Source organism: Centruroides vittatus, unplaced genomic scaffold (assembly GCF_030686945.1).
Source record: "Centruroides vittatus isolate TY-2023 unplaced genomic scaffold, ASM3068694v2 contig_3176, whole genome shotgun sequence".
NCBI classification, from domain to species: Eukaryota; Metazoa; Arthropoda; class Arachnida; order Scorpiones; family Buthidae; genus Centruroides; species Centruroides vittatus.
In genome coordinates, this window is record NW_027122042.1 from 83,483 (window position 1) to 100,215 (window position 16,733).

A 16,733-nucleotide genomic window follows, 5' to 3' on the forward strand; every position below is an offset into this window, starting at 1 on the left:
CTCACTACTCTTCTATCTGTTTAGATTTTTAGTTAATATTTTATTTAATAGAAGGTAAATGAAACATTTTTTAATACAAACTGCCATTATATGTCTACCAACTAGCTTCTTATCCCCTTTTTTTTAATTTAATTAATTCTTAATTACTATAAAATTCCAGTTATTTTGGGGGTTATCACACTAAGAGACTTGAGACCATTATTTTATTATAACGCTATCCATTACCATATACATCATTTAACTCGACATAGAAATATACTGTTTATGTAGTACCAAAATGCATTTTAGATGTCGAGTTAAATGATGTATATGGTAATGGTTAGCGTTATAATAAAATAATGGTCTCAAGTCTCTTAGTGTGATAACCCCTAAAATAACTGGAATTTTACAGTAATTATGAATTATGTAAACAAACTGCCATATTTTAAAAAATTATTATGTATATATTTTTTGCAGATTTTCTGGTGATGTTGAAAAAGATTTGAAAATAATTGCAGATTCTCAACTACCAACTTGCAGACTCCTTAAAATATGTAGATCCAAGTTTATGAATTGGGGGCTTAGGATTATTTTTTAGAAAATTATATAAATAAATTTTTTTTTAAATTATAATACATCTCACAGCCTGATGATATATTAAAAAACCTATATATATGGCTAATATATGGTTATAATTAAATAATAAATACAAATGAATTTTGGTATAGAGGTAAGTGTTAGGTGCCACTAAATTATTATCAATAATTTAGATAAGAGATGGCACCTAATGCTTACCTCTATACCAAAATTTGTTTGTATTTATTAGTTAATTATAGCCATATATTAGCCCAATTATTTAGGTGTTTGTTGGTTGGTTTATTAAAATTTATTTATTTAATTTTTTACTTAAATGTGATGTAAGTTACTGGGGGGAAAAAATGCCACAAATTCTAGGCTTAAAAAAAATTCACAGAAACTAGTAATGGAAACAATCAATTAAATCTATACAATATTTATTTTGTCTTTTCATCCAGAATAAATCTAATTGATGAAACTATCCAACAAGATGTTACTGTTTTATTACTGGATGCATTGTATATTGCACCTAGCTTTGGATAAAATTTTATTATGTCTATCATAGTATAATCATCATAGTTCTTTTGGTAATGGCAAATGATTTGGCTAGTATTTATATAAACAGAAGATTTTTACTAAATTTCTTTTATAAATTTTGAATGTTTGCCAAGAATTTAATGTATAAAGAAATATAATTTGTATGGTAGCCTCTTAAAACTGGACATGTAATCAGTATAACACCACAAATATATGTATATACACTGACAAACATTTTTTATACATTTTGTCTACACTTTATGTGAAATTTATGTAATAAGTTTAAATTTTGTGTCTTGTTCTTCTACGTGTTCCACAGTTAGAACATTTTTGACCTGAAGAAGATCCAATTAGGATTGAAAACATTTGTCAGTGTATATATATATGTTTCTCATCATTTGATTAAATGTTGGACTGGATTTTAAAGGTATCTGTGGTGTTATAGTGATTTAGTTATAGTGGTGTTATTGTAATTTTAAAAGTTTTATACTTAAATGTTCTTACTTAAAATTTTATTTAATTAGAATTAACACCACCTTCTAGTGGAGAAAATGCAGATAAAGTAGAACTTAATGAAAAAGAAACTGAAGAAAATCAATTGGTTAATGATAATATAGAAGATGAGTCAGCTGTAGATCATGAACAGAATAATAAAGAACCAGAAGTTAAAAAAAATAATGCAGATAAACATACTTCAAATATTGAATCTGAAGAACAACCAATAACATTTGATGAAAAAACTGAAGACGGAAAATATCTCTCTAATGTTCTTGGTGATATATTGGTTAAAGCCTTAACTGAAGTATCTCAGAAGAGACCGGCCGATCCAATAGGCTATCTTGCAACTTGGCTTTATCATTTTGCTTCTCGTAAATCTAAAGATAAAATAAGATCTCCAGTTGTAAATGGTACTGCAAATACAACAGTAAGTATGTATTTTAACAGAAAAAATAAATTTATTATTATTATTACAGCTGTTGGAAGCTATCAATTTTTATTATAATATACACAAAATCTAAATAATAATAAAAATACAAATTTTCATTATATTCATATTTTTATTTTATCAGATGATCAACTGATAAATATTATAAGCCTTAAATTTAATGGTTTTGTGCGGTGTCTTTTTTGTGTGATTTTTTATACGTACAATGTGTTTTGTGCAATTATTTTTGTGCAGTATACCAATTTGATTGAAATTCATATACCGCACACAAAAAATCACACAAAACAAATCACACAAATAAAAAATCGCACAAAAATAGACCGCACAAAAAGAGGTTTGAGTGTATAAGCCTTAAATTTAATGGATTAATTGCGGGAACAGGTGTCTGCTATTGCCTAAAGTTCATTAAATTGAATGTATTTTAAAAACATTTATTAGTAACAAACTTACAATGTACAGTACATGATATATTAAAATATTATCAGAATATACTGACTCATTGACTCAACCTTTTTTAGCATGCTCTATTATTCACGAATAAAAAGTTCTAAATTTTTCTTTTATGCTAGAAATATTTTATCTGTCAAATTTGAAGTCCATTAAATTGAGGGCTTATGCAAACAAGAAGAATATGGTCACTCTTTACTTGAAAACCTATCTGTTTAATGACTGCTCAGACTTACAACCAGTTCTCAGCACAGAAATCTTCGAAAGATGTTATAACATCTACACCAGAGAACAGTACAGTTTCACACATCTAAAAGCCTTTTATCGGTGTGCGTATCATCACTCCAAACCAATTAGTTACAAACGTTTTTGAACCTTAATGGTTCTTCATCAGGTAATGATCCCCTAACGGAATGTGCTTCGATTCTAAGTTGTGAAGAAATACGATCCAGAAAGTTGTCCCGTCCCGATGACTATCAAAGAGCATGTAGCTGATATTAACCATGGAAGAAACAACACTGCTCTAGCCATTTACTCGTCAGATCCTGACATTGAACCCATTTTCACCCAGGCAAAGGTCATTCACACCACCCACCACACTAACCACCACCTCAAATGGCTGGAGGTGATCTACATATGTCTTAACACTATTAATGGAGGTAATTGCATTAACTACAAGGATGAGATAACTCTATAGACGGCATGGCAGGCCCTACTAGATAAAACGATAAATTAGAGCACGACAAGCGTAGCGCACAAGTCCAGATTGACGTCATCGGGACAGGACAATGTTCCGGATTGTATTTCTTCACAACTTAGAATCGAAGCGCATTCCGTTAGGGGATTGTTACCTGAAGAAGAACTGTTAAGGTTCAAAAACGTTTGTAACTAATTGGTTTAGAGTGATGATACACACACCAGCAAAAGGCTTTTAGATACGTGAAACCGTACAGAAATCTTCTTTCTTAAAATCTTAATCTTATCGCTGTAGCTACAAATAGAACTCTGTCATTAAGTGAGGAGTGGTGGTATATAAATAATACCATTGAAATCAAAGCATTAATATCAAATTTTGATCAATAAAAGTGTACATTCAACCCAATAAAAGATAAAAATCATATCAATAGCAGGCTACTTTAAAACCAATGAAAATTAAAACAATATACCGAGTAGAAAATTGACTTGAATTGTCAGTTTTGATAATTTTATATTATAGCAATTAGGATAAAAAAATATTGAAAGCACAAGAAAACATTTCATGCAGAAATAACAACAATCATCAAATAATACAATACATTTAAAATATTTTAATGATGATAAACCAGTCAATTTTAGTTAAATGTTTAAAAACATTGTCAAAAAATTTCAGAAGATATAATTCCATTCTTTTGCAACTTTTTTCCTTTTTTATGGAAGGAAAGAAGTTGTGACTGGTGATTGAGAAGTATCACTCACCAAGGTACAGTACCTATTGGAGAAGTACCTACAGGCCTCTCTCTCTCCTCACCTTGAGAAATACACCCTTTTCACCACCACCTCAACCGAGGTAGTCACTTATATTAGGGACATAACACTACTTCAAGATCAAGTAGCATCTAGGAGAGCTATTAAGAAATCAACCTCTAGTGAGCAGTTTGTCAAGAAGTAACATCAACATATTTTCTTTCTCCTTTATCTTTTCATATTTGCTCTGTAAATTCAGGCACTTAGCATAGGACAAGTTTCTGAATCTCCTATTCAAAGAAATTTGTCATCTGGGAGCTGAGCCAGTCATTTACACCGTTTATCAACTCCTCACTTGTGTGGAAATGCTACATTCCCAGGAAGATCTTCATCAGTAGGAAAAGATGAAAATTGCTAGGGGGTAGAGTCTGGGCTACAAAGCAGATGTGGAAGTAATCCCAACAAAATTGCTACAGAAGGTTTTTTGTGCAAGTGGCTGTGTATAGGCATGGGTATCAAAGCAGTAGACATTCTTTGGGTTTTGTGGATACAGGTGGGCATTTTTGACACCCATCTTATATAGACTAAGTGTATGTGTGACAATCTTACTGTTTGAGATGCTTGAGAGAATTTCAGTGAAAGTTTAGAAATTGTACAGCAACATCATTTGCAAACACACTTGTCAATTTGTTACACAAGGCTATCAGTCTCTATGGATGGCCACTCTTGACCACCACCATCATGCATGCCTGTTTGTCCATCACAAAATTTTTTATACCACTCTCTAACACAACTGTCACTCTCATAAACTCTGGTCCATACATTGTATTCATTTTGCAGTGGATTTTAATTACACTATGAAATTCAGCTTTCAAAAAAATATGATTCTGCTGAAATCACACTAAGCAGGAAATTCAATAGTAGCAGACTTATTGAAACAATCACAGCAAACAAAAACTATGTAAAATGGCTGGATTTGTCAAATGAAACATGACATTGTGTAATGCACGGGTGCTATGTTTCCAAGGTTACTAATATTCATCCATTCATTAACCAAAGGCTTGAGTTTCCAAATAGTTCTAATATATTTGATTTAAGCCTACATTCCTCTATTAAATTTTAGCCTTTACAGACTTTCTGTAATTCCATAGTCTGAACACCTACTAATATCTCTTAACTCTTTAGGGTTAGGTGGGTTAAAAACTGTCCCACCTTTTGCTTAGCTTTTTATGCATGGTGGGATATATTTTTACTCACCTCAAAAAGTTGAAGTTACTCATAGTCATACAGTTTAATATTTTATTTAAATAAAGGACTTAATAATAAATAACATTTCAATATTTTTTATATTAAAAAAGTTCTGTGCAACCAGGGTTTCTTTTTTCTTTGAAACCGTGTGCCTCAAAGAGTTAAACATCTTAGAGCTTATGAACTTAATATGCCACTCATCCTTTTTCTTCACTGGTCAAATTGAAGTTCTATTACAAAGAAAAATGTGTATGTACTTTCAAAGATAAATGGTTCTCTAGACTAGCTTATAAAAAGTATATTACTATTCTACAATGAATCTGCCTTCTGATTATTGGTAAAGTTGATCAGCAAAATAGACAGTTGCACTTTTGAATAGTCTGTCAGGACTGACAGTTTCAAGTTCTTTAATTCAGATTATATAATATCCAAGCTATCTTTAGGAGAATGATGAATGGTATCTGTAGGGATTAACATGCAAAATTTGTTTGTTACTTTGATGATCTTGCATCAACCATCTGGAAACATCTTAGATGTCCCTCTAAGGTTTTAAAATGCTTACAATGAGCCAATGAACAGCTCAACCCACAACAGTGTTGCTTTGAAATTTGAAGCCTGAAAATACTAGGCCAACTTATTATTGGTGTGAGAATGGGGATAGAACAAAACAAAAGCACAAAAAAAAAAAGAAAGAAATTGGCCAAAAGGAACAAGTGAATAGTATAAACTAGGCACTTGTGGGAATTAATCCACTGCTCTTGGGCATAACAGAACAAAGACAATGGGCCAAAATGTAACAGCACAACAGTTTAATTGGTCAATTAGCTACCCTGAAGGATGTATCAAAAGCTTTGTGCATAATACATGAAAATCTTGACAATAATATGAAAAGTCCTTCTTTGTTACAGATTAATATGGTGAAGCCCAAAAGTAGAAATTTTCAACAAAAGGAATGAACAACATGATCACTCCTATAAATTGGCATCATCATCAGCAAGCAGACAAGATAATCTGTCATCTGCTAAATGACACCAACACCACCTCTCAATATTTTTGTATCTTTGATAAGATCTGTGACAGAGCTACAACACTATAAGACTTATGTGACAACTTTTTATTCAATCCTTATAAATTGCCATCTTTAAAGATTACCGAAATGATGCAACAGCTCTTTCAAAGAGATCTCTGCTGTCTGTTGAAAATTGAGAAAGAGAAGAGTGTAAAAAAAGACGATTGAATTTCTTTTCCAAACTGTATTAAATCAAACTCGTGTAAAAAAATACCTAAAAAGAATTGGGTGTATTTACTAAATTATATTTTTAATTACAATTTTCATTTCATATTATTCAACTTAAATTTTCTTGATTAGGGAGCTAAACAAATTGAAAGAATTGAAGAAAGAAATGATGATATGGATGATGATGATGATGGATCTGAAAACACTGATGAGTAAGTTTTATTATTTCTTTCTCATAAAATATAAATTTTAAAACAAATTTTTTTAAAGCCAAACAACCACCAGATTACATTAGGCTACTTTTCTATGATTATATTTAATTAATTACTAAATAATTTGTCACTGGAGGGAGACTTTAGGCACCATCTCTCATTAAATTTAATAATTATAATTAAATTAATTTTTATTAAATAATTTAGAATATTCTGAAAACCCGATAAATATTACAAATTTATTGGGTTTCGTGATATTTGTTCACGTATATACATACCAATTTTTTATATTAAATTAAAAGTAAACACATAAATCAGTGTCATTCTGTTAGGTAAAGTGATGAATCCAAAAATTGTCACAATGTCAGATGATGTATCCTTCAAAGGCAAAAAATTTGTGTAAAGTAAAACTTGTATGAAAATTTGAAGAAAACAAAGTAATTTAAATATTGACTAGATCCATTTATCAAATATAGCTAGAAACTCATTATCTGATACATATTTATGTGAACAAGTCTTCTCTTTCACATCTCAAGACAGCTGAAATTTTTATCAGTGATGAATATACATTTGTTTCAGATATTCTTTTTTCTGTATTCTAGGTTTTGTTGTTTTGATAATTTTGTACAGTGCACAATTTAAATTGTTAACATATAACTATATTATACAATAATTATTAAAAAATTTTGAAGCCACTGTAATACACAAGGAACATTCTCATACTTACTTCAGATGCCAAAATTGCTTTGGAGGGCCCTGAAATAAAAGATCAAAAAGATAATTATTTCTTCTTTTAAGGCATTTTTAAGAAAAATATCTTTTGGTTTGGTAAGCATTTTGGCTTGAAAAACTCAAAACTACATAGCAGATTGATGCTAAAATGTCTAAGGTGCCAATTCAAAACGGCAAAAAAGACACTACTTCATGCTATTACCAAACAGTGGAAACATTCTGGTTTCTTTTTGATTGCAATGATATTTACAGATTTTCTGTAATATACTGATTTAATTTTGAATACAAATTAAATCTAAAAAATTAAATCTAATAGGAAAAAAACCTATTAATACAAATTAGTATTAATAGATTTAATTTGTGTTCAAAATTAAATCAGTATATTTCAGAAAATCTGTAAATATCATTGCGATCAAAAAGAAACCAGAATGTTTCCACTGTTTGATAATAGCATGAAGTAGTGTCTTTTTTGCCATTTTGAATTCGCACCTTAGACATTTTAGTGTCAATCTGTATGTAGTTTTGAGTTTTTCAAATCAAAATGCTTACATGAGATTTTGTAACATTGTGTTACAAAATCTCACATTGTGGTGCAAGTTCCAAAATAAACTTGAAAATCTGCCACAAATACCTTTGAAATATTTCAAGAAGCCTATAAAACTTGTACGGGTTAATTATTGTCACCCTGTATAATCTCTGAGAGCCAAGAAGACAAGATAAGTGATGGAGCATGATGAAGAGCATAGTTTATTGGTTGTTTTTTCAGTCATAAAGGGACTGTGTACCAGAAATTTTTCCAATTTGATATTGAATTCAACTCAAAATGTTACAGTAAAAGTCTGATTGCGGAGGATGTTTGTCACAAAAAACCAGAACTGTAGATTTATATAACCAGGCTCTTTTGTTATTAGAATGCTTTTGCACATACAACCTTCAAAATGTGAGCATTTTTGCTGAAACACAATGGTAAAGTCACCTCTCACAACTTCTTTTGTGTTCTCCAAAATGAAATTGAAACTTGAAGCAGCATTTCAATATGGTTGAGATCTAGCCTGAATCATAGCAAGTACTTTAGAGTTTTCAAAACAATAACTTCTGATCATTTGAGGAGTAACAGAAATGGTGGGATTACTGTATAAATGCATGGGAGACTACCTTGAAGGGAATGGCAGCCAGATTTAAATTAAGCTAAGTATTTAAAATCTTTATAGGGCAAATCTGGTATCTTTTTGATTTCACCTCATATTTACAGATTATCTGTTTTATTATATGTATAATATAGTAAAAAAAACATTCCTTGTTATACCGCATAAGGAAAAAATAACAGTTTTTTCTTTAGTAATATGTATTAATTTAGATAAATGTTTGTGTAACCTATTTATGTAAATTATTTTAAAATCCTCTTAATTTATATATATGAAATAAGCTGAAAAGTTTTTGATTATGCTAATGATTATTTAAACATTCAAAGAACATGTCTTCTCTAAACATTAATGTATTCCTATAGGATAATTGATCTTGATCTTAGTTTTTATGACTATTTGTGTATGCACTCCAGCAATACAACAATATATATAAATCACATTTGCATTTCACTTTGACAGTATCTTATTTTGAATACACAAAAAAAATACCTAATAATTTATTTATGAATTTAGACAAAATCTCTCTGTAGCATCTCTTCTTTTAATTGATAAATAGTTTTGCTAATCTCATAATTTTCAGATGTAATGTTTCTGTACATATTTATATACATTGAAAAATATATCAATCATTTTAATTGTAGGAAGAATGAAACTGAATTACAAACAACTCCATTAGATAATTTGAATAAAGAACCTGAAAATGAAACTCAAGATGTTACACTTGAATTTGAAAATCATACCAAAATGAAGGTATAACTTGATCCTTTGTCAATTTCTGCTAATATATAATAAAAATATTAACATTTTTATTTAATTTTGATTACAATTAAATTCTATCATGTTTGTTTATACAGAATTTAATTTTTAGTTTCAATTTTGAATAGGATGAAGAAGGCCAAACGGTACTACATTTTGCTGCTAGCAGAGCTCATCCTGATGGAAGTTTTTATGCTTTGCTCAGTCAAGCAGAATTACTTTTGGCAGAAAGAGACTCGAATTATCATACGGCTAGGGATGTGGCTGTAGAGTCCGGAATGACCAATAACGTAGCTGCGATTGATAACTATATTCTTGATGCATTCATCTCCCAAAAAACGGCCTTCTTACAAATGTTAGTTCACGAAGGATACGATCACCTACTTACCGTAACAGATTCAGAAGGAAAAGATCTTCTAGCTGCTATTCAAATTCAAACAGAATCAGAAGGAATAAGAGCTCTCTTGCAAGAAATTGCAGATTTTGAAGTAAGTAAACATGTAAGATCTGAATATTTGGTATGAAAATTTATTGAGTGACACTATAGTATATATAATTTTAGTCAAACGATACAACTTATACTTACAAGGATCTTGAAAACTTGTTCAGTATTTCTTTGTAGTATTTCATTCTTATTTGGTTATAGTCAAATGACTAGCATTTGAGAAAAAAAATGAATAAAATCATTCCTAGAAAAACACCAAAGAATTATCATTTGATAATTCACAGGATAGAAATCCATCTATGATTACTCCATGATTAAATTGAATGGCAAAGATATATTTGGAAATAGGTTGTCTGTTGTTGTAAATATAGGGGGCTAGCAGTGAAGTTTTAAGTCAAGTTTGCTATACATTCATGCTAAATAATACAATTAAAAATTTAGTCAATCATTTAATCAAAAGAATGCTATAAAAAGATCATCTTAAAAGTAACTTCTAAGTAGAGTAGAAACTATACATAAAAAATTGTTTTTGTATAATTTGGACACTTCAAAACAGTTTGTATTATTGTTTTAAATGAGTTATTTGTATTTGAATTTGATTTAATTTATAAAAAACATAAATATAATAAACACAAACATCAGTATAATCTTATTTGGCATATTTGTAAATTATCAACAATTATTACATATTACAAGTAAAGACGTTGTGATATATAATACACCCCTTTACAATATCTATGATGCTAAATCTTCACATCGCATAAATTTTAGTACCATCTTTTATTGTAAAAGATAATTAAAGGAGAAGTTGATTTCTTATTCCAGAAGAATTATTTTTGGCCTGTCATAAGTAGTCTTTAGTTATGATGTTGAATGTAATATCTGCAATAGGAATGTAAGTTCCTCACATTTTCTTAGAGATTGAGCTATCCCAATTTTAATGCTTGTTAACAATATATCAATTTCCCAAGCAATGTAACTTCTGTGTACTTAATTTATATTATTAATGATATAACATATCTATGTTATAATGTAACACACAACTTTACAATTTCTACTAATTTACCCTACTGTAATTAATGATGTAATTTATCTATGTTATATCATTAATTACAGTAGTAAATAAAAATTAAAATTAAAATGTTGTCTAAACAATACAACCCACTAAAATATTGTCCATCATAATAGGCTCTGTAGATATAATGTGCATTAAATATTAGATGTTAAGTATGTCCAATAATGTTTCAGAAATAAGTCATTTCATTTATGCATTTAAACTGTTATATAGAACTCCACATTGATTTGTTTTTGCATTATGCATTGCCCATTAAGTCTGTCTGCATGTTTTTACATGATTAAAATAGTAATATTTTATATTTTATAAAAAATTATTTTGTATCTGTTAATTTGTTGTGAAACCGTGTTGTACTATTTTAGAAGTGTTGAACACAAGATCATGTTAGTAACAATCACATGGCTTTTTTCCACCTTTATTTAGTTGATCAACTAAATAAACATGGAAAAAAGGCCATGCGATTGTTACTAACATGATCTCGTGTTCAACACTTCTACTTTGTATCTATTTAACTGTGTCAATAAAAGATTCATTTAGGGAGCTAAAAATGCTCCTTACCCTACGACGACAAGTTGTCATTTGTTACATTGTTTATTTTACATGCAAATTTATTATTTGTGAACTTTGTTTTGTAAAATTAGTAACTTTATTTTCTCTTTTCTCTATTGTGAATATTCATTTTCTATATTTTAATTTTCAAATGTTATATATGTGGCTTGGGAAGATAGCCCAAACAGATGGCTGGAGACATAAAATTTGTTGTGAAGAACAAATTTTAAGGGTCAAAGTTGGAGGGAGATGTCAAGTTTGGGTGCAAAGTGAGAGCATGTTGTGAAGGGCTGCAATAAAGTTGTAGTTAGACTTAGCAAAAATTCTAAGCAGTGAATAAAGTATTTTGTTGGAGTTTCACAACGAACCTCCAACAAAATACTTTATTCACTGCTTAGAATTTTTGCTGTTAGTGTTGGTTAGTAGAAAAACTTCCCATATATATAAGCTTATTTGCAACAAAATGTTAACTGACAATATTAAAGACAAATGCTTTTAATACATAATATTTTTATTTTTATATAATTATTACAGAAAATATGTTATATACTAGCAACTGAAAGTAGAACAATTGTTAAAATAGGATTAAATTATTTGACAAAAGACAAATTGAAAATTTAAAAACATTAAATTTAACATTAACATTATTTTCTTTTTCGCTATTTTGTTCAGAATTAATATTGTTATCAGTTTTAAATGAAATATGATGAAAAGTGCAATACTGAATGAAAATTTTTAGGTCCAGTTTGATATCTGTATCATTTAAATTGTTTTATTGTTAAAGGGGAGGCTTAGTAACATCTCCTTATACTAGAAGGGTTGTTCAAGGTTAAATGAGACTTTTATTTCTACAGACCGAAAGGAATGTCCAAAACATGTATAAACTACATCAATTTTTCGAAATACTCTCCATCTGTACGTAGACACTGTTCCCAGCAGTCGGGTAGGTGATGTACTGATACATTTCTCATAGATAGAAGTGGGCTGATGTTATATCATTAATCAGTAGCCAGCACAGGACAACTTGCTGCAGAGTTCATCATCTGTCTGGAATTTCGTTCCTCCCAGGTGCTCTTTAAGGGGCCCAAACAAATGGTAATTACTGGGAGCTAATCACCTTCGATACAAAACCGATTCAGAAGCTGCTCACGTGTCTCCTTGCGTACCCATTTCTGATCACATGTCAGCTGTCAGGGAACCCATCTGGCACACATCTTGTGGAACAGTAAGTGCTTGTGGACAATTTTCTGAACACTACCGACACTGATGGACACTTCGTCTGCAATGTGTCTCACGGTTCTCCAGGGTAACTTGCTCAACTCATGCGATATTCACTGGTGTTACTGCAGTTGGATGAACATATTTGTGTTTCACTTGTCACCAGCTCTCATCCTTCACCAAATTTTTGACACCATTCATACACTCTTGCCTACAATAGCATTTGTTCCCCATACTGTGCATTCAATCTTCTCAAAATTGCAGCATATATAACCTTTTCCTTCACTAGAAATTTGATTACGCACTGCTGCTGTTCCACTGTTGCAGAATATTACTTTCCACTATGATTGCTAAAACTGCTATGCATGCACAAAATACATCATGCTTGCTATCGAAATCTTAGGATGGATAATGCTACTCCTTCTTCGGATTTTCTACAGCTACTTTTCAAAATTATAGGTCCAAAAGTCTCGTTTAACCTTGAACGACCCTTGTATTTTAAAAAAATAAAGTGTAAATTTGGATATCAACAAGTCATATTAATAAAAAGTTTAGTTTAATTTAAATACTATAAAAATAAGAATATTAAATCATATATTTTAAAATGCAATTATCACATATATTTAAAATTTTGCAAATCACTTTCTCTGTTTAAAATACTCTATTTCCTCACTTCCAAGGCAGATTTTGCTGTTAATGAACATTCTATTTAAATGACTTTTCAATGTTGAAAATGCTTTCAAGACCACATTATGACACAATATTAAAATAAATAATTATTCTGTACAGAAGAGAATGGAAATAGAGCAGCTAAACACTAACTTGTTACTTAAAACTTAAAGTTTTTAAATAAATAACTTGATTTTCATTTTTTAAAAAAATCTTAAAATTCATGATGTGTTTTAGAATCAAGCAAAAATGGTATGTAAAATATTCCCGAAAAATGAGTATGAGAGTATTAGTAACTATTTTTTAAAATTTTACTGATTAATTGATTTTAATTGATTATGCTTAACTACATCACTGTAATTTGTTTCTACATTTAGTGTCTTTATTTTTCAACTATATCACGAGTAATTGAAACTTTGTATATCTAAAAATAGGCTTTCATAATAATTGATATATCAATATATCATTTTAGGATGCTAGTTAATGTAATATATAAAAATTAATTAGCGATAAAATTTTTTATTTAGAAAAATCGTGAAGAACTGCATACCTTTGTGCGTCATGATTATCAAGAAGGAATTAATAAATTAATTGAGAAGGATCATTCATTGATAACATCAAAAAACAACAAAGGAAGATGTTCAGTTCACATTGCAGTTCTTTTTGGAAATATAAATATAATTCAATTGTTAGTAAAAGCAAATACATCATCTGTACATGTACCTGATAATGTAAGTATAAAAAAATTACATAATTTTGTTCATTAAAAATACAGTAAAACCTTGCTAAGTTGAACAATGTTAATACAACCATATTATTTGGAAAATTCTATAAACCGTGCCAGTATCAGTTGATCACTTTGAGTTAAGTCAAAATTGCCAGTTTTTTTAATTCAAATCTATTTTCCCCATGTAGTTTCTGCTCTTTGATAAGACCATGATCTTTTACCTCTTATATACTGTGTGAATACAAACAATTAAGATCAACAAACACTACAGTTCAATGCAAACACAATACCACATCGTTACAACTTCACGCTAACATCCTTTAACTGTACAGTATGTTACTGGTGCTCTGATTGGAACACAAGGGGCAACTTGACAATGCCATAATCTGTATATAATTTTATAATCATCCTATGAACAGGTTCTTGAGAAATGGCTTAATAACAGGAAATTTATGGTCACAAATATTTGAGAAAATTGAGTATTAAACTCTTTCTAAATTCAAAGTCAGGAAATTTTTCATTTATAAGCAATATTAACATTGTAAACAGCATATGAAAAAATAAAATATTTGATTCTGATAAAAATAAAAGTTATTAAAATGACTCTGATTTATATATTTATTTTTGTTTTGTTTTCAGCTTGGTCGTACTCCACTTCATTACGCCATGGCTATGCCTCGTATAGAAGAAATTGGAAAAATACTGATAAAAGCAGGAGCCATAAGAACAGCAAGGGATGTGGTAGGTTATAAATAAGTATAAAAGTTTGACTTAAATTTAAAAATAATAATTTTATCTTTAGATTTTTTCTTTACACTATTTTGAGTACACCTAATTCTGTTTTTACATGATAGATATGTTTCTGAAGAATGTGTATAAAAAATATATTGAATCCAAACAAAAAAAATTGATAAAAATAATACAATAAACCATATGAAAAATCATGTTAGAATCTTATCATTTTTATGTGCTTGTACATGTTATTTTACATGTTGCTAATTCATAAAAACACAAAAGTTATGCAAAATAATGAGTTACGTGTAAAATGTTATTCATTGTCACTTTCTGATAAGAAATACATAAGTTTGTGTAAAACAGCAATACCACTGATACTTCTAGAATATCTTGGTCATTGTCTTCTTGCTCCATGGGTGTAAGGGCTACCAAAAAATATTTCAGCTGTAATTAATAAGTCAAAAGTTTGAAAATTATAACTTATAAATGTAGCCTTTATTGACTTTTTAGCAAAATTAATATGTGCACAAATTTTATTTCAATATTAATTAAATTTTTTATACAATTAACTACCAAAAAATAATACTTTTCACTTTAAACACCAGACAAAACAAATTCCCTATTGAAATTACACATAAATTTCCCTAATTATATGTTCTAATTGGGAAGAAAACACAACATAGAGCTGAACAATGTGAAGCAAGCATTGCCTATATTGTAATATGATATAAAATTTTCTTAGAATATGGGATGATCGTATTAATTCAAAATCATGTAAAAAAAGTTTTTGTAAAACAGAATTGGGTGTATATGCTTTACTGTGATGTTATAACTACAATTACCTTGATATAGTGGGTGAAACAAAGGTAATCATCATTGTATATGTCTAAAATTTCTTTTTTGTCAAAAATGTATGATTATAGAAATAAATTATTAGAGAAGGATTAAAAAACCTCCAAATTTATAACTTAAATGATCATTATTACCATTTTGCAGAAAATGTCTGAAGAAACAAACTTGTTATCGGACCATAGTACTATATTATTTAATAAATTAGTCTTCGACGTATTGACAAGAAACAGTAAAAAATTAGCGAATACTTGAAACTTAATGCATACTTTAAATCAGTTGTCTTTCAGTATATTTTGGAAATCATAAGGAAAAACAAAATTTTAATTTTAATAGTGACATGATCATACAAGAATATTATTATACATATTTTCTTAAAATTTAGATTAAATCTAAATAGTTTTAAGCTTCTTAAAAATAAAATAATGCTTAAATTTCTTAAACACCATCTTAAATTCAATTCATCTTTCTTCAGTTTGGATAATGTTAATAATGAAAATCTTTTCTCTTCATTTGTATATCATAGTTATATACCTGCTTAAATTGGTTAGAATGGTTTTTGTATGTTTATAATATGAGTCAACCACTATACATAACTTAAATTTTTCTTACTTTCTTAACTTAACATTATGACGGTTTTTATTTCTTTCTTTTACATTGTGGACTTGTTTTATTTTAACAATGTTAAAATAAAATAACTAAGCATATTTACTAGACCAAGCCATGTATATTGCTGAAAGAACTTAATAAATATTACATATATTTATTTATTTAGAGGATGCGCACAGCAAGTTATTTCTTCATCTACAAACATGAGATCTTAGCACTTCAAGAAGAAGAAAAGTTACTTGTTTGAAAATTAAAACTGGACTAATTCCCAATTTGGAATTTACTTCTAAATATAAATTCCATATACATGTAACATGTTTGTGAAAAACAAATGAAAAACAAATTCATGTCATCTTTACTAAGATTTATTTATTTATATGTATTGTATATTCAACAATAATATACAATTTTACAAATCATTTTATATATTGTCATATTTAATGCAAATAAAAAGTGCACTATGCACATTATATTTTATGAACAAAAAACGTGTATGTTATTCATAAATCATTAAAATTCAACGAAAATAATTTGAATCATAAAAACTTTATTTTTGATTCAAATTCAAATAGAGTTTTAAGTTTTCTTGATAAACTTAT

The 16,733-nt window shown here is 28.9% G+C and overlaps 1 protein-coding gene across 2 annotated transcripts in view; it reads left to right on the forward strand.

Annotated features, from left to right (window-relative positions):
- LOC136973468 (serine/threonine-protein phosphatase 6 regulatory ankyrin repeat subunit B-like) overlaps window positions 1–16,466 on the forward strand; it is a 57,918-nt gene extending 41,452 nt beyond the window's left edge. For both annotated transcript variants that reach the window (XM_067268201.1, XM_067268202.1), the window contains exons 9-15: window positions 1,617–2,017; window positions 6,546–6,625; window positions 9,144–9,252; window positions 9,387–9,746; window positions 13,742–13,945; window positions 14,581–14,682; window positions 16,301–16,466. In XM_067268201.1, the coding sequence (XP_067124302.1) occupies window positions 1,617–2,017; window positions 6,546–6,625; window positions 9,144–9,252; window positions 9,387–9,746; window positions 13,742–13,945; window positions 14,581–14,682; window positions 16,301–16,381 (1,337 nt within the window). In that variant the 3' untranslated portion in view covers window positions 16,382–16,466. The remainder of the gene's footprint in view (window positions 1–1,616; window positions 2,018–6,545; window positions 6,626–9,143; window positions 9,253–9,386; window positions 9,747–13,741; window positions 13,946–14,580; window positions 14,683–16,300) is intronic.
- Window positions 16,467–16,733: the final 267 nt, after the last annotated feature.